Source organism: Copadichromis virginalis, linkage group LG16, assembly GCF_057382275.1.
Source record: "Copadichromis virginalis isolate Kocher_CV1m ecotype Utaka linkage group LG16, C_Virginalis_male_GT1.1, whole genome shotgun sequence".
Lineage (NCBI taxonomy): Eukaryota > Metazoa > Chordata > Actinopteri > Cichliformes > Cichlidae > Copadichromis > Copadichromis virginalis.
Window position 1 is genome coordinate 5,148,545 of NC_140633.1, and position 21,975 is coordinate 5,170,519.

General features: G+C 41.7%; 1 protein-coding gene across 1 annotated transcript; it reads left to right on the top strand.

Annotated features, from left to right (window-relative positions):
• The first annotated feature begins 10,767 nt into the window (after window positions 1-10,767).
• On the top strand, window positions 10,768-14,841 carry en1a (engrailed homeobox 1a). Its single transcript, XM_085435130.1, has 2 exons — window positions 10,768-11,579; window positions 13,380-14,841. The coding sequence occupies exons 1-2, from the start codon at window positions 11,024-11,026 to the stop codon at window positions 13,697-13,699; spliced, it is 876 nt and encodes a 291-aa protein (XP_085291256.1). The 5' UTR covers window positions 10,768-11,023; the 3' UTR covers window positions 13,700-14,841.
• The last annotated feature ends 7,134 nt before the right edge of the window (window positions 14,842-21,975 follow it).

Here is a 21,975-nt window from a genome sequence, read left to right on the forward strand (position 1 = left end):
GACACGCTTGTTTTTTGTTTTTTAAAAGGTTCCTTCATGTAATGATCTGCTAGAGGGTGTGGGGGGGCCACAGCCCCGTCCTCCAGGGCGTGAAGCAGGTATGGAGGAGATCAAAACTCCAGACATCCAGAGGCCCCCAGAACACAAGACCAAGGAAGACCAACAGAGGGGCAGCCGCACCACTGTCCCAGAAAGAGCTGAGGAGAGTCCCAGATGAGGGCTCACTCAGCAGCCGCGGAGCAGAAGCCAGTGGGAGTTGCAGTGACGTGCCCGTGAGCTCCGCCGGCAGCCAGCCGTGCCTGAGTGACCGAGCCCCAGGCCGAGAGGCCGGGGGCACCCCACCTCAGAAGTGGCCCGAGCGAGCCCCAGGCTCCAGGCCCCGATAAGCGGCCGCCAAGGAGTGAGCCGGTGTGTACCTGGACGCCCATCCCCAGACACAAAGAACCACCAACGCACTGATGTCTGAGGGAGTCCGCCACTGGCAGGGGAAGTGGTGGTAGGGGGAGATAGGCCTCCAAACCTTGGAGGGCCTGAGATGTCCCCAGAGAGGTGGCGTCTGATACCCAACCTGACATATAGACACAGACATACAGGCACACACAGATACAAACATCCATTCCCACCCTCATGCTCTCATATGCACTTACTCAACCAACGTGGAGACAGACATAAAGAGACGCTGTACACACGATCACACTCCCCAAGCATACTTTACAAATCGGGTCTAGGTACCCTTGCCCCTGGAGGGGGGAACTGCACCCAGACCCAGGTGGTGTTACCCTTTTCCCTGCGGTGGGGGGAGGCAGACCACCCCGACTCCACAGCAGCAGGAAGGCTCCACACTCCAGACCGCAGCCGGACAGCCAACTCCTCCTCCTAGCCCCCCCGCTCCAGCAGGCCGCAGAGAACGGGGGTGAGAGAAGACTCCAAACCTCCCTCCACCCGCTCATTGTAGTGTTGATGCATGTGTGTTCTAAGGTGCATTTAAAACCCAGGAGGGCATGGAGCTACCTGCCAGAGAGCAGCAGGTAAGCGCATGGTCCCTCCTGCTAGCCCTCTGGGGGTAGCCTCCTCTGCACCCTGGTGACATACCCCTACTCCAAGGTCCTGCATGTGTGGGTGGTTGTGGTGGAGCGGGAAGAGGGAGGCAGCTGGAGATGGGGAGGGAAGGAAGGGAGGGGCAAGTGACCCCACCCTGGGGCCAGCTCCCCCGCTGACCCCAGTAGGCACCCCCATACTCCGCGACCCGCCAGGGAAAGGGGGCCCAGGCCCATCCAGACCGGGGCCCAGTGGAGCAGCGCCTCCCGGGCCCTGTACAGTCCTGCACAGTCCACAGTGCACAGTCCACCCTGCTGCACAGTCCACCCAACCCCACCACAGAGAAAACTGCACCCACCCCACCATCCACTCATCTTCCAGACTACATAAGACAATAAACACCCAGGCTGAGATCTTCCTCCACCTCTCCTGTATCTCCCCCTCCTGCAGAGAGAGCTCCCGAAGAGAGGAAAGCTCCTGCAAGATGTGACAATCTCCGCCACCAGTTGAAGAGACCCCCAGGTGGCTCGATGCACCGGCGGCACCCTGCTCCAGGGCTGGGCCCCCATGCACCCACCCACCCACCCACAACCCCGGCAACACACCAACCAGGACCCAAGCCCCCGAGGCCCGGCCCGGGCCCCAGCCCAGAGACGGTGCCCCCCCAGAACCTCACGCCCACCCAGGGGCAGACAGGCTACCAGGTCAGTAACCCATGTCCGTCAGCACAGACCCTCCCCTAGCCCTAACCGAACATGACCGCTACCCCGGGTTGAGCCCCCCAAGGAAGATGCCTCCGGGGAACCCCCCGATGCTCTAAGCCTGTCCCTACCCCCACACCAATCACAACAGTGAAGGCGGGACCAAACTATGACCCCCCACCCCCACTAGGTGATGGAGCTGATCAAAGGAGCCCAGAGCAATTGATCTGATGTGGTGGCAGAGGCTGTATCAAGACTAATGTAATCTAATAGATAATTTCTATATTGGTTAGAATTAAGATTGTTTTTATTTTTCCAGTTCATGAGGACCGTTTTCTTGGCTATGCATAGGGCAGTGAAAACCATATGGGCGATATTCTTTTCTGAAGTGACATTATCTAAGCTGCCCAACAAACACACTAAGGGGGAAGTTGGAATGTTACATTCAGACACTTCGATAAGTCTTCACATATCTCGCGCCAAAACTTCTGCACTGGTGGACAGAACCAAAGAGCGTGGATATAATTGTCCGGTGAATTGGTTTGGCAGTGTGAGCAGTTGTTGGTAGACGTAAAGCCCATCTTGAACATCCGATGACCTGTATAGTGCACTCTATGTAATATTTTGTATTGTATTAATTGCAGACTGGGATTTCTAATTAGATGAAAGGTTTTTAAGCAAATCTGAGACCAGAAGTTTAGGTCTAAGTTAACTGATAAATCCGCTTCCCATTTTGCAATAGGAAGTGATATTGATTCATCTGTTTTAGAAAGCATTCTGTATATTTTGGAGAGTAATTTGGGGGTTTTAAGAGTAAGAAATTGAACCACACTTGGTGGTGTTTGTAGTTCAACTTGACCCGGTTTAAATTTCTTTTTTACTATGGATTTAATTTGTTGATATTCTAAAAATCTTTTCTTGTTGATCCCATATTGTGTAACTAGTCCGTCGAATGAAATAAATTCTGTTCCTTCTAGTATATGTTCTAAATATTTGATTCCTTTACCACTCCAATCTGAAAAGTTTATCATATTATTGTTTTGTAATATGTCAGGGTTGTTCCAGATAGGTGTACGTTTGCATGGGATTAATGAAGACGCCGTCAATTTTAGAAACTCCCACCATGCTGTCAGAGAAGAGCTGATGTTGATGCTTTTAAAGCATTCATGTCGTTGGATGTTTGAGCTGATAAATGGTAGGTCTGAGATCTCTAGATTATTGCAAAGTGCTTGTTCTACGTCTAGCCAAGGTTCATCTAAGAGGGTGTGTTTTAGCCATCCTGAGATAAACTGAAGCCTGTTGGCTAAGAAGTAGTGCTGAAAGTTAGGCAGTTCTAGTCCTCCTTTATCCTTGGTCTTTTGTAGTGTTTTTAAGCTTATACGTGGGGGTTTATTTTTCCAAAGGAATTTGGACATACATGAATCTAGAGATCTGAACCAATCTTGTGGCGGTTTAGTTGGGATCATTGAGAATAAATAATTTATTTTTGGTAAGACCATCATTTTTATAGCGGCAACCCTTCCCATGAGTGATATGGGTAGACATTTCCATCTAGCCAGATCATCTTCTACCTTCTTTAAAAGTGGGATATGGTTTAATTTAGTTAGATCTGCAAGCTTGGGAGAAACATTAATACCTAAATATTTTATATTTCCCGATTGTAGTGGTGTAGAAGAGGAATTATGGAAGGAGCAATTAATCGGTAGGACTGTAGATTTTGACCAGTTAATTGAGTAATCTGATATTCTTGCAAAAGAGTTTATCAATTCAATCACCCCAGAGAAAGAGTGTTACTCTTTCTCCAAAATTCACAAACCAATATGGTTTGTGAATTTTGGAGAAAGAGTAACACATCATCCGCATAAAGGCTGATTTTATGTTCCACGTTCTTGCATTTTATGCCCTTAATTACTGAATTCTGTCTAATTGCTGCTGCTAGTGGTTCAATAAAAATTGCAAACAGTGAAGGGGAGAGTGGGCATCCCTGCCTGGTGCCCCTCAAGAGACAGAAGCTGGAGGATGTCTGGTCATTTGTTCTAACACAAGCTGTTGGGGAATTATATAATATTTTTAACCAGTTTATGAAAGAGGATCCAAAACCACATTTGTGTAAAGTTGCAAATAGAAATTTCCAGTTAACTCTGTCGAATGCTTTTTCTGCGTCTAAAGAGAATATTGTAGTTTCTAGGTTTTTACTGTATGAGTAGTCTATCAAATTAAGTAATCTACGTGTATTTGTTGATGAGTGCCTACTGTTAAGGTTCAAAATATTGGGGATGGACACCAGAGGAAAAACCCACAATAACAACACTGGTCCGGTCGGGTTGAGTCAAACGATGATTTAATGATCACACACGTGGGAGATGGACACTGTATGCAGACAGTCTCAGATCTCGTCTCAAAAAACACCTCACCATAGTTTTATGAAATCAGGGTATTAGAACGCCCCTTCATGCGTAGTGACAGGTGCAATACAATCAATGTTGACAATTTTATTTAACACAAAGAATAACATTGTCTCCTTCCCGAGGGCAGACGCTGACTGCCCCCTTCTCCTGGAACCGTCTGTACCCTGCTAAGACACAACATGGCAGCTACAAGGACTCTTTCATTTACTCAGACCATCAGTGTGTATTGCTCTAAATCAAGTATATAATATTAAATGAATATTGCTGGATCAGCTACTTCTACTTAAAACATATTAAAACATGACTAAGCACAAAATCACCAAGAATAACATCTTATAAGTGCTGTGTAAGCGCGTGCGGCCTTCCAAGCTCAACGCCTTTGCCCTCCATAGATCAGCCAGACTCGCGCTGGCTGTAGCTTTTAACCGTTAATTAACTTGAGCACAACTCTAGAATAAGCAACAAACTGCAATGTGTATGGAATGATCATGGTTACATCTGCAATGGAAAATCATGTTATTATTCTGGTACCTGTAAGGAAAAAGATCAAACTGAAATTATAGCCATCACTGTAAATGCAAAAGATAATGTAAGGTCAAAAACTTCAATTTATGTTTAATGCAAAGCTGGTTATATACTTCTAATGAACTAATAATGCCATATTAAAATAATGAATGAAAATGAGAAAAACATCCCCTCCTTATTTTACACTACCTTTCATGAAACCAGTTTGGTCAGGATGAATTAAGAGGGGGGTTATTTTCTCCAGTCTCTTTGAGAGAGCTTTGCAGATTATTTTAAGGTCTACGTTTATAAGGGATATTGGACGATAGCTTGAGGGATATACAGGGTCTTTGCCTGGTTTTAGCAGGAGATTAATGTTTGCAGAATTCATATTTGATGGAAGTCTGCCCTTTTCTTTAATTTCCAACAACGTTCTGTAGAAAACTGGTGCTAGAATCGACCAGAATTCTTTGTAGAATTCTGCAGGAAAGCCGTCTGGACCTGGAGCCTTATTATTGGGCAAACTTATCAGGGCTTCCTGGAGTTCACCTGGTGTCAGTGGTGAATCCAGTGCCATTGCTTGAGTGTCCAATAATTTTGGAAGAGTTATGTTGTCCAAAAACTGATCAATTTCTTTTTTAGATGGGTTTATTTGTGGTGAATACAACGTTTTATAGAAATCCCTGAAAATGTTGTTTATTTGTCTCGGGTCATATATTGTGTTCCCAGATGAATCTTGAACAGCACATATAGTTGTTTTTTCTTTATTTATTTTTAGCTGGTTTGCTAGAAATTGACCGGATTTATTACCATGTTCATAATTTTGTAGGCGTAGTCTTTGTACTAAGAATTTTGTTTTTTTATCAATTATCTCATTTAATTCTAGTTTTGTTTTGCGTATTTTGTTCAATGTTTCCTGATCTTGGTGGGACGCGTAGGCTTCTTCTAGTGATTTGATGTTTTTTTCTAATTCCTGAATATTTTTGTTTTCTTTTTTCTTTTTATGTGATGAGAAAGAAATTATTTTACCTCTCATCACAGCTTTCCCTGCTTCCCATAGTACAGAAGCTGATGTTTCGGGAGTGTCATTATAGTCTAAATATGAAGTCCACTCTTTTTTAAAATATTTAATAAAGTCTTCATCTTTAAGTAGTGATATATTAAATCTCCAGTTTTTTCTTGGCGTAGTATTATTCTTGTGCATTAGTGTTAAAGATACAGGACCATGATCGCTGACAGCTATAGGGTGAATCTCAGTGTCTGAAATGTCACTCAGCAGTGAGCTGCTGACCAAAAAATAATCCAGACGAGAGTAAGAGTGATGGACATGTGAGAAAAAAGTATATTCCTTACTGGTGGGGTGAAGGGAGCGCCATGCATCGCAAAGACCAAAGTCCCTCATATACTGTTTGATTATATTTATGGACTGCCAATTACGCTGAGTTCCCGCTGTATTGAGCCTATCCATGTCTTCATTTAGTCCAAGGTTGAGGTCACCTCCAAGAACAAGTGTGCCATCTAAGTGTTCAGAGAGTGCACTGAAAAAACCGTGAAAGAATGAGGGATCATCAACATTTGGACCATATACACTTGCAATACATAGCTTTTTATCACGTATAGATAGTTTAATGATTAAGAATCTGCCCTCTGGATCTATAACTGTATCGAGTACTGTGAAATTAATATTTTTATGTATTAAAATTGCTGCTCCCCTTTGTCTAGAATTATAACAAGCTGAGAACACATTAGGAAACTCAGGTGTTTTAAGTTCATTCGAACCTCTAAGAGGTCTGTGGGTCTCTTGTAAAAGGACAACATCTGCCTGTAGTTTTTTGAGTTGGTTAAATATTTTTAACCTCTTTAACCGCCCTTTGCTATGTTGATAGCGCTGCAAACCCTCGGCCTTCTCTCAGTGAGCTTCATGATGAAATGGTTGAAATGGTTTCACCTCACAGGTGAGCCTGTCAGGGTTCATTGGTGGAGTTTGTTGCCTTCTTAATGACGTTGGGACCATCAGTTGTGTTGTGCAGCAGTCAGGTTGGTGCACAGCTGACAGGCCTGTTTGACAACTGTTAGAATTCATATTACGGCGAGAACCAATCAGCTGAGTAAAGAGAAACAACAGCCCATCATTGCTTTAAGAACTGAAGGTCAGTCAGTCGGAAAACTGCTAAAACTTTGAATGTGTCCCCAAGTGCAGTCGCAAAACCCATCAAGACCACAATGAAACTGTCTGACATGAGGATGCCCCAGGAAAGGAAGACCAGGAGTCCCTCTGCTGCTGAGGATAAATACATCTGAGTCACCAGCCTCAGAAGTCACATTTTAACAGCAGCTCAGATCAGAGTCCAGATAAGGGATGGACATTAGACCAGTGGAAATCGGTGCTTTGGTCTGATGAGTCCACATTTGAGATCTTTGGTCCCACCTGTTCTGTGTGACGCAGACACATTTGAATATTTGTCCAAAATTGAAGGCACACTGAACCAGCATTGCTACCACAGCGTCCTCCAGCAACATGTCATCCCATATGGTTTTTAGTTGAACCATTATTTATTTTTCAACAGGACATTGACCCCAAACACATGTGCTTGGGGTCACCTGAGGTTCACCTCCAGGCTGTGTCAGGGCTATTTAACCAAGAAGGAGAGTGATGGAGTGCTGCGCCAAATGGCCTGGCCTCCACAGTTTGGGATGAGATGGACCACAGAGTGAAGGCAAAAGGTCAGACAAGTGCTCAGCATCTCTGAGAACTCCTTCGCGATTTCTACCTCATGAAGCTCATCGAGAGAATGCTAAGTATGTGCAAATAGGTAAGCAAATGGTGGCTATTTTAAAAAATCTAAAACGTGTTTTGAGTTATTTTACACTTTTTACTTTACCACGTAATGTCATACGTAATCATTCAGTGAGAATCTACAATGTAAATAGTCATAAAAATAAAATAAAAACCCCATTAAATGAAAATGTGCATCCAAACTTTTCACTGGTAGTATGTACACACACACACACACACACACACACACACACACACACACACACACACAGTCTCCTCTTGCCCTGTGATTATTTGTCATGTAAACAGGAGGAGATCAAACCATTAACCTTCCAGTTGTTAGATGGCATACTGCCTGAGCTACAGCCATCCCAGTGTACGCACTACAATAAAGAGACATAAAGATTTTAAAACATCAAGTACAGACAGTGGCTGCAGTGGATATTTTCCTTGTTTTTAACACTGGGTTTCACTTAAACACTTTTTTGTTTTCACGTTTACCTGGAGCTGGCTGATGGACCAGTAACAGCATGAGCATCCACAGCCCACAGACACCACATATTGTTGAAACGACCCTATCTGACAGCAGACTATTAGCAGGTAGACCAACTGTCTATAACTGCCCACAGTTTTCCTACCAGCTAACACCCCTGAACTAGAATTTAGTATAAGATGTCAGGAGATGTAAACACCGAGAAACGGGACAAAATAGCTATTAAAAAGGAACGGCAGTGGTTCGAGAGACCTGCTGTACCCATCACCAACCACTAGGTGTCGCCCTGATATAATTTTTTTCCGTGGACTGCTGAAATGTTTCTGCTTTAAAGATAGAGACTTATTTCAGTAGTAACATTAAAATCACAATAATTAAAAAAAAACAGTGAAAGTGTGTGTGTGTGTGTGTGTGTGTGTGTGTGTGTGTGTGTGTGTGTGTGTGTGTGTGTGTGTGTCACGCTGTAAATTAAGAATTCCTCTTGGCATTACTGCTAAATGTTTCCCCCAACAAATTTCAATAAAAATGTCATTCTCCTTTGTTTCTAACTGCTACAATGTTTTTAGATCGTTTGCCATGAAATTAAAGGTAAATTATAGTTTTAAAAAGACAGCTCCCTGAGGTTTCCTATACACGTGATTTTATTATTATTAATATTGGTGTTGTGGTTGTTAATAACAATAATAATAAGAACAATAATAACAGCCGAACATCGTACTTTTTTAATGTCCTGAGGTCTGACCGCCTGCTCCACTGTCCCGCTGTACAGGTTCAGAGACACCGGTGGGTGATCCGTGATACTTCCTTAGCGGATTATATAAAAACGGGTTTTCGATTTTTGTAGTTTTAATGTTTCTTTTGATTTTGAGTTTAAATAGCAGCTCTAAGCAGATTATTGTGAAGCTAAAATCATGTACAAGTATATGTTTAATCAGGTGCAGCACAGATATCATTATTACCAGTTTATCAAATTAAACGCATTTCTTTTTTAGTCGATTTAAAAAAAAATAGAACTCAAAAATGAAAACACAGAAGTTCGGATTTTTTTCTTTCTTTTTAGCCAAACTGTATTTTTGTTACAGTTAGCAGATTACGTCATAGATACGTCAACGAATAAAATCTAAACATGCGTCTGTTCTTTTTGTGTTCATATAGATTCATTCGTTTTCATGTCCGTTCAACTCCGAAGGTTCTTGCGTTATTGCGTTTTCTGAGCCTGTCTCTTTCTGCAGTGTCACAATCATATTACTAAACCTTAAACTAGAGGATAAGGGAATTATTAGGAATCACAGGTCTGTGAGGAAAACAAGCAGCTCTAAATCATAACGCTTACTGACTGACGGAGATGAAAGCCAGAGATAAAGCAAATGATCGCAGCAGTAATGTAACTGTGAATGTTCAATGTAAAACATTTTCAATAATCAATATATAAAAATACGACTCATCATAGCTTGTTATAATAAGGCTTGTTATAACAACCAAATTATTATAACGATTATGAATTGCAAAATGATTCATAAACATTTTATAGTCGACGACATAGAGCCGAGTGAAGCGCTGTATTAGTTATTATCGGTATATTTAATGACACGACTGCTATGAAGTTTACTCCTTATCCTACTAAAGGAACGAAGAAAAGGCAATAAGTAGTCAAGTTAAAGGAGACACAGGGTCTGGTTTGTAATCACACTATCAGTGTTTTTCTGTTGATAAAACCACAGCCTATTGGAGAATTGCTGCAGGAAGACTAAAGCCAATTAGGGCATCTTAGAATGTAAAACATTACATATCATTATTGTTATTATTAGTATTATTATTACTTCGTATAAGACATATAATCAGGCTTCATTTAATATGAATTATACCAATTAAGTTGTCCCTTCACACAACCTCTCAGTATTCCGCTGCACAGCAGCTTTTCTATTAACATCTTGGCAGGCGGCGTGCCTGTCTATTATGCGCATTTCTGGTATTCTATCGGCCCACTTTGCTCACACTTTGATGAAGTGTTTGGCAAGGCGACGTTGACGGAGACTTTGAAAGGCTTTTCTCTTGCAGCCAGGTGATGAACGTCCGGCCCATCAGGCGGAATAAAAAATAATTAAAACCTATAAATTATCCCTCGGCAGCTCCTCTCTCTCAGAAAGAGATAAGAGCGCGCTATTTCAGCGAAAACAACACGCGCTAACAATGGCCAGAAAGAAGGGGAAACAGCAGGTATGTGCGTGTGTTTTGATAGGTGGTGGTATCTAACCTGCAGCTGTGCGCAGTTAGATACCACCATTCAGAGCGAACGGGCGCATATGAAGATGTAGAAGGCGTGCGCTTTGGTTTGGATAAAACATGCTTGTAAGTGGGGAAGCAAACCCCCAAATGTCATCCTATCTATTTACGCTACGGCCCAATTAAAAGGATTTTTGTGTGCAGTCATGGCTCACGGTTTAACTGGGTCTGAGGCCCGCCTGTGTCTGTACAGGTCAAAGTAAAGTAGACGTGCGCAGTTGAATTTCATACAAAAACCAGCAGTAAACAGCCAGTATTCTTCCGTTCATCAGCTGTATAGATGTAACAGTACACCGTAACGAGACTGAAGGCGAGGAGCAGCGATAATCTCTTGTTTGGTTTCTCTGTGAAGCCTGCTCCCTGCGCCACAGCTCTCCACTTGGCTCAGAGACTCATGACATTATTGGACGTCGTCACACTCTGTTCCAAAGTGTCCCGGTCGGTGATTGGCCCGATACGTTTCATGCGCCTCTAGTTGTGTGTGTGTGTGTGTGTGTGTGTGTGTGTGTGTGTGTGTGTGTGTGTGTGTGTGTGTGGACTTTGTGAAGAGTGTCACACAGCGGTGAAAAGCTCTGGGTGTGTGGGAGTAGTGTGCAACAGCGACCACAGTCAGTCTTATAGTAAATCAACGACCATGACCCTCTGGAGCGCCTTTGCGCAGGGAGGATGCCCACAGTTTCCGAATAATGACAACAACCAGCACCATTCCGGTGAGAAAATAACTATGTTTTAGTTAGTAGTCATAATTTGGATACAAAATAAACTCACGCAGTGGAAGTGGATTAAGAGAACAGAAACCAGGTTCTTCAGAGAAGCACCGATGGAGGAGCAGCGGGATCTTAACAGCTCGGATAACAGCGAGGGGGAGAGCGTTTCCCCGTCTCCCAGCCTGCCCTCCCCGCCTATATTGCCTCTACAGGTCGCCCAACAGGCCCACAGAACCACCAACTTTTTCATTGACAACATTTTGAGACCGGACTTTGGCTGCAAGAAGGAGCACGGCCTTGGCCTGCGGGAGAGGGCGCAGACATCCGGTCGGGAGCGCGTCCACCCGGCGATCAGCAGGCCGAGTCTTCCAGGGACGCCGTGCCAGGACTCCAACTGCAGTACTGACAGTAGTTCGTCCTCTGCCTCCTCCGCTTCTTTGGCAAGTCCCAAAAAAAGCAACGTTAGCGGCGGAGGAGCCGCAGCCGCTCCCTCTACCGGTAACGGCCATGGCGTAAAAGCAGAGGGGAGAACTGGCACTGGGACCGGGGAAAATACCTCGTCTTCGCTGGTGGTGCTGAACGGCACCGCGGCGCCCACACCGGAGACGCAGCCACTGCTCTGGCCTGCCTGGGTTTACTGCACCCGATACTCGGACAGGCCCTCATCTGGTAAGGCAGTAGATTCGTGAAGAAATGCAACTGTGACCGTGCATAACTGAGGATTATTTCCACCCTAAACTCACTTAACATTTTATTCATCAAGACTTTTTTTAAACGTTAATATTCAACAGTTTCCATGCAACAAACGAAGAACAATTTTTCTAATAAAGTAAAGCACGAAATAAAGTTTTAGAACATTTTCAGACCTTCGTTTAAATGTTCTCAAAAAATGAAGCTGCACTGACTCGACTCAAGTCTAATATCAAACCAAATCGTTTATTGGTTAGCAATACAATACTGGATATATGTTATTATAATGTTTGTATTGCCGCTTTGATTTATTTTTAAATCGTCTCAGGATTTCATGCCGCTCGACGCAGCACCACAATAATAAAAAAAAAACTCGATAAAGACAGAAAACAGTTTAAAATGCTGGTTCATGTATTTATTTATTTCGGTTCAAAAATAATATATATTTTACATTTATATATTTTGGGATGAAAATATAAAATTGTTCACTACACATCTGTAACACTTTGGTGTGTTTGACGTGGAGGTTTTCTGTGAATTTCTGTTTGTTTAAAGTTTCACTTGCAAAATAAAAAATGATTAAATAAATAATCCTAAAAGCTATTTTAATTTAAATTCACGCGCATCAAAAAGCACAACCAGTGCTCGTGCGGCCTGTAAAAACTTCTCCCCGTTTTAGTCATAAACGGTATTTAGTCTTGTTAGATTTCCATAAGCAGTCGCTCAGCGTTGATCCTGGAGGATTAGAATTGTGTAGCTGACAACGGAACATATTTGACACTTTGGCTGATTCCAGGAGATATTGTCTTTCCACAAAAACCGGTGATGGCGTGTAATAGCTCCTGTGACCCGGTGTGTGAGCTGCCATCAGTAAGGTGGAATAAAACACAAAGGAACTGAAGGTAAATAAAGTCTTACAGCCTCGCGAGCCTGTTCGTCTTTACAGAGGACATTTTGAATTTATTAAGCGCGTGCTTAAATTTTTGCTAAAGAAACTATGCAGATGTAAATAGCTAGAAGACACGTGCACGTTCATTAATATATATTTGTGTGTGTGTGTGTGTTTGTGTGTGTGTGTGCCATATTATTTGTGACGTGGACTTCAGTATTTCAAAGCCAAACAAGTAAAGACATTTATTAATATTTTAAAAAGTCAATCGTACACCAGTCACTACACCAGAGGATTGTTCAAACCATAGTCTTTGTGCGGCATCTTGTTAATGAATTTAACTTTGTTCAGTGTGAACTGAAGCTTTCTGTTCCAACTGGTATTATTTGTTTTTGTCGTTTAAAAAGAAAAAGAGAAAAAGCAGTAAACGCGTGCTGTTCTATGCACACCATGATCTGGGCGGCCGAATATTCTAAAACATTAAAAAAAAAGGAAATCTTATTGTCGAATATTTAGATGACAGATTATTGTGTGAAAAACACCTAAACGTACGTGTGTTCGCAATGATGTCAGACAGGGGCTCAGGCTGCTGTAGTCATCCGTGTAGGCAGTAATCAGGAGTGTGTAAACGCGCTGATACTCTGAAGACACCACCACACAGACACGTGCCGCATAACGTTATTCTGTAAATTAAATAAAGAAATAATAATAATAATAATAATAATAACAATAATAATAATAATAATAACTATTATTAGTAGTAGTAGTATCTGTCATGTATCCATAGCTTGCAGGCTGGATTACTTAGAACTCCAGCTTTGTTAGCGCGCTGTTGTTTTGCGCACGCTGCATATTTATGTTTCCGCTCTCTTCTTTCGCCCCTACTGCAGGCCCAAGGACACGGAAACTGAAAAAGTCAAAAAGCGGCAAAGAGGACAAACGGCCACGCACGGCCTTCACGGCCGAGCAGCTGCAGAGACTGAAGACAGAGTTCCAAGTGAATCGCTACATCACGGAACAGCGGCGCCAGTCTCTGGCCCAGGAGCTCAACCTCAACGAGTCCCAGATCAAAATATGGTTTCAGAACAAAAGGGCCAAGATCAAAAAGGCCAGTGGCTTCAAGAACGGGCTGGCCCTTCAGCTGATGGCGCAGGGACTTTACAACCATTCCACCACCACCATCCAGGAGGACAAGGAGGACAGCGACTGATGAACACGACTTCCTGCTTACACTCACGTTGTACATTGTAAATAATAATATCTAATTTAACGTGGAGGATGGGGGACCGAGCTAGTGTCCTCTTCCTCGTCTCCTCCTCTTCAGAAGTGACTCTAGAGCAGAAGATTCGAGCAGACTGACCTGCCACCGCCAAACCAAAGATTTTATTGAGAAATAGACACTTTCAGAAACGTTAATAAGCAGCAGCACCCTTGATGTTAGACTGAAGTGTACCCTCACCCATCCATTCCTCCTCACAGCCATAACAGGCGCACACCAGCTGATGTTCTGGGGCATTTTTACTTTACTAATGGTAGTTGCTTTCGTTCTGGAACGCGCTGCTGACCACTTCCAACAGCCATACGAGTACTTTACTAATCCTGCGGTCAGTTTGAATAAGGTTCAACACACAGTTTGAGTACCAAATGTGAACAACGTGGTTCTGTCATTTCAAAAGACACAAGAAATCCCTTTGAATTTGTTAGGAACGTCTCATGCAATCTGTTACAGTGAAAACACATGTGGGATCTGATCTAAATAGAGGATTCTGTATGATGCCCTTTGAGAAACCACACGGAAAATATAAAAACAGTATTATAAATAATAACTTAAAATTGTAATTGCTGAGAGAAAGCCTCGATAAAAGCCCATCGTTAATATTTTGTTAATATTTTATTGGTACAGCAGCACATAAAACGTGTTGTGGTCCTTTTCACTTTCAGACATACACGCTAAAACTGAAACAACAACGCCTTCACACAAACACAACATCTGCAGCTTTGCCACACTCTCTGTTTTTGTGCCACTTCTTTTATCTAATCGGCCGATCAATAAAAAGAAATAAACAAACGAACAAAGAAATTTAAAATCAAATCAAATGAACGTGTGAGCTGTACTGCATTTTCATAACGTCACCGTGTGTGTGTGCACCTGCAGCGGTTTCTTAGTCGAAATTGTGTAATTGTGTTTTCTGAGCTTAATGTCTCTTAAACGGACCCAAGGATTACTACAGCGCTTCTGTGCGTCATTTCCTCTGGTGCAAAGCGGCCTGAGACACTCGGCAAACAGCATCGCACTATTTGAAATACATCTTGAAATACATTATGTACAATTTCAAATAAACACTTTTATATTGGAACTGACCCAGTTGTGAGTGTGTGTGTGTGTGTGTGTGTGTGTGTGTGTGTGTGTGTGTGTGTGTGTGTGTGTGTGTGTGTGTGTGTGTGTGTGTGTGTGTAACTGAATATTCAATTAATAAAATAAAATGGAGGTGAGGCTGTCTGCGGAGAAGCTGGGGGTAAGGGGACGTCGCAGCCCATTGGTTCAAGTGAGTGGGGACAACTGAATCCATATTCATAGGTCTTTGGAAAGGAGGTGAATTTACACTGCAAGACGCATCGCTATCACGCCGTTCAAAGCGTTACAGAGCATGAAATTGCCTCTCCGTCTTTCTGTGATCACCCATTTCATCAGCCGGCTCTCTGCACAGCCTTAAACAAAAATACCAAGGTGCTGAAGGTAAACGCAGTGTGAGTCCGCCTGTGTGTGTGTCTCCGAGAGACAACCAGCAAATCGACAGGTCAAGGCACGGCCTACAAGCAACACTAAAATAACACAGAAAGGCACAAATCAAGCAGGTGAGAGAGGGAGGGCGTATCTGATTTTTTTTTCATGCAAATGGTTAAAAATTATAAAAGAAAATGAATATTTCAATTCATATTCCCTACATTTAATTAGTTGGTGCGTTTCTTTATCATTTGAGCAGCCTGATCGGGTTATACTAAATACAATCCATGTAAAACCAAAAACACTCGAATAATCTTTGGTTTGGTTTGTTTTTAGATAAATTCTTTCTTGTATTATTTTTGGAGTATATTTAAAAATCACGAAATAAAGAAACTGTAAAGTTTTCTCGTTTTTATACAAGCTACATTTACAGACTATCGCTCCAGATGATTTCTTTCACAAGATAAAAAGTGTGTTTGTTTAAAATAAATAAATGTAACCTTCGGCCGGCATAATCTCTTTCTTCACTCTCCATCCAGCTATTGTTTTCATCCAAAGAAATGTGTTCTTCATTCTATCAGCTAAGTAGAACAGATAAATGACCTCCGGTTAATCTGACAAGTAAAATGAACCATAATCCCTTTTTGTTTGGAGGAAAGGGGGCTTTGTTAGACCTTAGAGAAATATATAAACATAAACACCTTAGATCTGCGTTATCAGCTACTGATAGAAGTCCACTGTGTAATTAGTTTGGACTAAATTAAACAGAATGAGTATCTTGGAGAGGAAACCAGTTATTTCCTGTAGCCTGGAGGTCATCTGTCATCTGGAGCTTCATAGTTAACCTATGGTTGCCTCTTGCAGAGCCTGTCCAATGAAAGCACTCCTTACTCCTTATAAAAGAAAAAAAAAGAAAGAAAGCAGAGGGTAACAGCAGGCTGAGATCTATTTGTCAAAATCAAACGTAGATGTTGTGACAAGTTGTATGGCCCTCTGCCTGTACCTGTTTTCTTCCACTCTTCTGCTGTTGCTGCTGCCAGCCTCAGAGGAAGAGGAGGGGAAGAGGATTCTTATACAGGCCTTTGGAATATCTATACCTATGTGTGTGTGTGTGTGTGTGTGTGTGTGTGTGTGTGTGTGTGTGTGTGTGTGTGTGTGTGTGTGTGAGGGAGACTGGTAAAGATGCAGTGACTGAAGAGTGCAACCAAACAGCTGGTCCTGCGGCTACAGGAACAGCTTTCATTTACATGCAAATGAAGGTAATAAAGAAAGACTCCCTGCTGATATAGAACTTTATGAATGTATATTATTAGTACTGTTGTTGTTACTATCATCATCATCATCATCATCATCATTATTATTATTGTTGTTGTTGTTGTTGTTGTTAATAATAATAATAATAATAATAACTTTTCTTGAATAGAACAGTAGGAATCTTTGATAATCTGCTCTGTGAGCAGCAAAAAAAATTGAAAGTCCTCATTTCTTAGAACAAAAAGTGCACACAGCAAACCCAAAACTTCAAAAAAATGGAAAATTCCAAATCAGCAGATTGATGTAAACACCTGCTATGATCCCGTGGTAATTAAAGAACTTAATTACATTTCAAGTCATAAAATGATCAAATTTAAAACCTTCTTAGTAAACAAAAAACTTTCTTGAGGAAGTGACTGAAGAAAAGAAAAGGTGTTAACAAGTGATACATTAAATTTGAACACACGTGGATTACCATGGTGTCTAATTTATTTGAATTTACAGGAATGCAATTCATGGCCAACATTTTTTGTGCTGAAATTCAAAATCTTCACATTAAAATTTGGGGAAAAATCCCCCACACGGTTATACCAACACACATGCAAAGGCTTTATGTATGTGTCTCAACACAAACATACACAGTGGTGTGCAGACTTGAACTCTGCATGTCTCTCTCTGTCTACAGTCTGTCAACAAGTGAACTGTGAGAGCCAGCAAAACAGTTGTGGCACAAATGGCCACGGTTGTTTTATCATGGGTGAGTAACAAAAGTGGCATTGAGTTGTACAGGCCTCCCACACTGTTACTGAACACTCTGTGTGTGCGTGTGTGTGTGTGTGTGTGTGTGTGTGTGTGCGTGCTAAGATCCATAACTCATACATGGATTAACTGTTGGATGTTAGATGTATGTGTGCATGTGTGTGCCCATCTGCCAGGAAGAATTTGTTCGATAAGGATTACTCAGTCATTAAATGTCACATGTTGACTGCTCACCTCTGATACTCGAGATTGTTTCACACAGACAGGGGCGAGTGAAACGTTGGGTTATATTCTGTGATAAGATAGAACATTTACCAGCAATAAGCCGATATATTCAACAAAGAAGGACTAGAACAGATAATCTGTAAACCAACACAACAATATCTAAATTTATTTATGTTATGATTATTATTTTAGGAAGGTTACAGTTAATTTTGCACATTGTGTTTAAAAAAACAACCAAACACCTAAACACACTTTCTTAAAATGGCAAAACACAGAGTACAAGAAGAAAGCTGTGTGTGCCCCCCCGGTCACTGTGCAGTGTTATTTTAAACGGCCTATGGCAAAAAGCAACTCAGTAAATGATTTGGTAAAAGGAACAGAAAACAACGATATAAAGTTATTAGAAACAAACTGATAAACAATGAGATATGACGAAAGATGCTTTTCTTATATTTCACACAATTCCTCTGTGTACTCTGGTGTATTCTGGCCGTCTGGAAATTAATGAAGCTGGAATGAAAAGGTGTCTTTGTTGCATACATGGACACAAACTGTACTTTGGCAGTAAGAATTTGAATCCAGTAGAACTGAAATCCACATATTTATTTCCCACAGATCCGTGACAGGCCTTAGACTTAACCAGAAATGGTGGTTTGTTACAGTGGCATGTTTGTTAACCAGCTCATCATCTTTCTCTAAACATGGTGTTGATGCCTAACACTAACCAAAGAGCAAAGACAACAAAACCAAAAGAAAGACGTTTAAACATGTTGTCATCGTGTAACTGAATTATCAGCACAACTTCACTTGTGTCTTTTGTATGATTGTGCTGTGTTTCTTTGTGTGTGTGTTAGGGCTGGACTCTCATCACACCTGTGAAGTTTGGTAGAGACTGAGTATTGTGTCTTTGAGTTACAACAGTTTCGTGCTTCACGGTGATTGATCAAAACTCGGAGTGTTGCTATGCCATTTAGTTTTCATGAAAACTCTTTAGGATCCATTAAGTGAAGATCGTGTTGAGCTCATGAAATCCCTCAGTGTTTGTTAAGGTATGAGGCCTGAAATTAGCAGAAAATGTGGCCAAAATTACACATTAAATTCAAAATGGCAGACTTCCTGTTGGGTTGAGGATGAGACTTTTATTGTATATCTTGATATCTGACATTAGGATGCCAAGTTTCAAACGCATAGATGAAAAAGTGCAGGGACTCCTTTAAAATTTCATAGGTGGCATTGTGGAGCCATTTTGCAATATTCAATGAAAAGGGCTAGAAAACAGGAAAGCCTTCATCACATTTGAGAGTCTGCCAGGTTTGACGACTTTTCAAGCTTTCCAAGCTCTGTGAAAACTACTTCCTGATGATGGCGAATCTGTCATGGTCCTGGGTCTCTTGACCCAGCGTTTTAAGTTTGAGTTTATTTTGTTCATTAGGTTATCTAAGTTCATTTGGTTATTAGACTCCTTGTGTTTTCTTCCCCTGTATTTAAGCTTCCCCTCACCCTTCGTGTTTCATGCTGCGTGTCTTATGTTATCAAGTTTGTATTATTATGCCTAAGTGTTTCTAGTTATTATTTCCCCCTCGTGTTCCAACTATGTTAAATCTCCCTTGCCCTTCGTGTGTTTCATGTCTGTTGTCTTATGTTGTTATGTCTGCCTCTCATGTTCCTGTTTCATTTTGGAGAGATCTCGTGTTTTTATATTATGGATTATGTTTTGAGTCCTTTGTGGTACTGTTTCGTGTTTCCCTAGATCTCAGTTATGGTTATCTTAGGTTTTGCTCTTTGGCTTCATCATATGGCTTCCCTGTGTTCCATGTTATGTCCACTGTGATGGTTTTGTACCATATTTCAGGTTCCTATATTCTGTCTCCCCAGTTGCTGTTAAGTTTGCATGTTTAGAATTCAGTCAGTGTGTTTCCTGTTTTACTTTGAAGGTCCATGTCTCATGTGAGTGTTTCTAGTTTTGCTTCCCTTGCCTCGTCCTGCTTTATTACCCTCAGCTGTTCCTCCATGTGTTCCCACTTCCCCTAATCACCTCCTGTGTATTTAAGTCCTCTGTTTTCAGTGTGTGATTGTCAGGTCGTCTGTTGTCCACGCCATGTTTCCCATGCCATGCTTCCAAGTTTCTTGCCTAGGTTTTTCTTATTGCTTGTTTAGATTCCCCAGTTTAGGTTTGTGTTAATTTTGCTTCAGTTTGCCTTGCCCTTTGTTTGTACCTCTTCTACTAGCCTTATTAAACGGCTCGCCTTTTGTTAACATTTCAAGTTCTGTTCCCTGTTCCTTGGCGTCTGCGTTTTGGGTCCTTTTTCAATTCATACAGTCTGCCCTCGCCAGACTGTGACAGAATCGCTATTCTACATGGGTGCGCCGTTAAATGAAAGCTCACATTTTCACACTGAAGCATCATCAATTTCTGATGTTTATTCAGACAGCTTTTGAGGTGTATGGGGTCAACCTGGGAGGAGCAGTACATCGAAGTATAAAACATCACATTTCCTTACAACTAGGTGGCGCTGTAGCTTTTGCTTACAATGAACATAAGCTGTTCAGAGTCTGACTCTCGTCATGCCTTTAAAGTTTGGGAGAAACTGGACAAGGTGTCGTAGAGTTATAGCAATTTCGTGCCTCATGGCAAAACATAAAAATTCGCAATGTTGCCAAGGTTACACGCTTAGATGAAAACTCAGTTTTCCTTGTAGTGTAAGACCAACTCGAAATTTGAGGTTGCTGAGGTCAGCTGCCTTGAAACTGTACCCCCAAAGTGTAAAACATTACATTTCCTGTTCCCACTAGGTGGCGCTGTGAACACTGTACAATATTGCAGTTAATATGTATTTGGGGGCGGAGCCTGATGACATGTGAGACCTTTGGTTCAGACTGGACAAAATATGTCAGCCAATTAAAATTTCACAGCAAATGATCAAAATTCCCCCAAAAACAAACTCTTCAACGAAAACTCAAAAGCTCAAAAAATCTGATAAATGATCCATTAACATCCTGAGGAGTTCAAAAAGTATTCACTGGACCCGATGCATGTGCAAAATTCAATACTTCATTAGTGTTTGAGCATGCTAAGGCCTTCAAAAAGGAGATTGAAGATGATATTAAACAGATCACTTGTAATAGGGCCTTCACACTTTTAGTGCTCGGGCCCTAAAAGCTTAAAACTTTTAAGCTACCAGCCAGCCATCAAAGCTAGCCGGCCCACCTCCTCCCAGGGTCTGTTTGTTCCCAAATATAGCATACAAACAGTGTATTTACATGGTTTCCTTCTGCAGCTCCTCAAATATAACTGCCATTCAAGGGTCTGAACTTGGATCTCTTCATATCCCCACCCCATGCTGCAGTGATGCCAATTGAGTTAAGCCAGCAGGCAAATGAGGTTCAAACCAAAGAAAGTCTCAAAAGTATTATTTCAGTAGTTTGTGCAGTGGTTGCTAAATGCTTCAGTTTGTGAACAAATGTCTCAACACACATATCAGTTCACTGACAGTGTTGCCTTTAAATTACAATTGATTATATGCATAATATTCTTCCCCCAGTGCACCATCTATCACTTGACATTGTTTTTCATGACAGTCTATATTATTAAAAAACATATTGTGGCCACATAACAGTGAGGGTCAGGAAGCATAAGCGCATGCATTTGTCTGGTCATTTCTGTAATCTTTAATTACACAAGACTGGAAATTCAGCCATGTAATCCACAAGACACTCTCAGCTCTCACACAGTAACAGAACAGAATACCAAAACACACCAGCATTTCGTTTTCTGAGCAGAGCGGTAAAAGTCCTCGGCATCTTCTGAACATCCGCTGTAAAAGGTTAAAGAAGTAGTAAAAATGACAACGCTGACATTTCCCCGAATCCTCTGTTTCCAATCGCTGTTATCAACAATTGCCAAACAAAATGGCAGCAGTGCTTACTGCGTATGTGTCTGAGCAAACAAGGACTCTGCACCAACAGACTACATTACACTTTGGAAGATTTTACCCCAGGAATTTATTAATGCTGTTTTTTAATGACATAACACAGATGTACACAAACTAAAAAAACAAAAAAACAAAATGGTAAATGGTCGGTATTTGTATAGCGCTTCACTCATCCCTAAGGACCCCAAAGCGCTTTACATATCCAGTCATCCACCCATTCACACACTGGTGATGGCAGCTACATTGTAGCCACAGCCACCCTGGGGCGCACTGACAGAGGCGAGGCTGCCGGACACTGGCGCCACCGGGCCCTCTGACCACCACCAGTAGGCAACGGGTGAAGTGTCTTGCCCAAGGACACAACATCAAAAATAATAACACTAATATTAATACTACTACTAATATTAATAATAAATAACAATAGTAATAAAATACAATGTTAATGTGTTCTTTATCATTTCAGAAGACTTTTGGTATTGGCTCTCAGTCAATAAACACACTAGACAGATTAGAAATTGAACCATAAAAATTCATATTTACAAACTTTTTGGCAAGTCTTCAAGCCTATTTTTGCATCAGTTATTGTGCAAC

Coding starts and splice junctions, on each gene's coding strand:
- en1a (XM_085435130.1), top strand. CDS start 11,024: ATGGAGGAGCAGCGGGATCTTAACAGCTCGGATAACAGCGAGGGGGAG. Junction 11,580..13,379: donor CTCGGACAGGCCCTCATCTG/GTAAGGCAGTAG, acceptor CCCCTACTGCAG/GCCCAAGGACACGGAAACTG.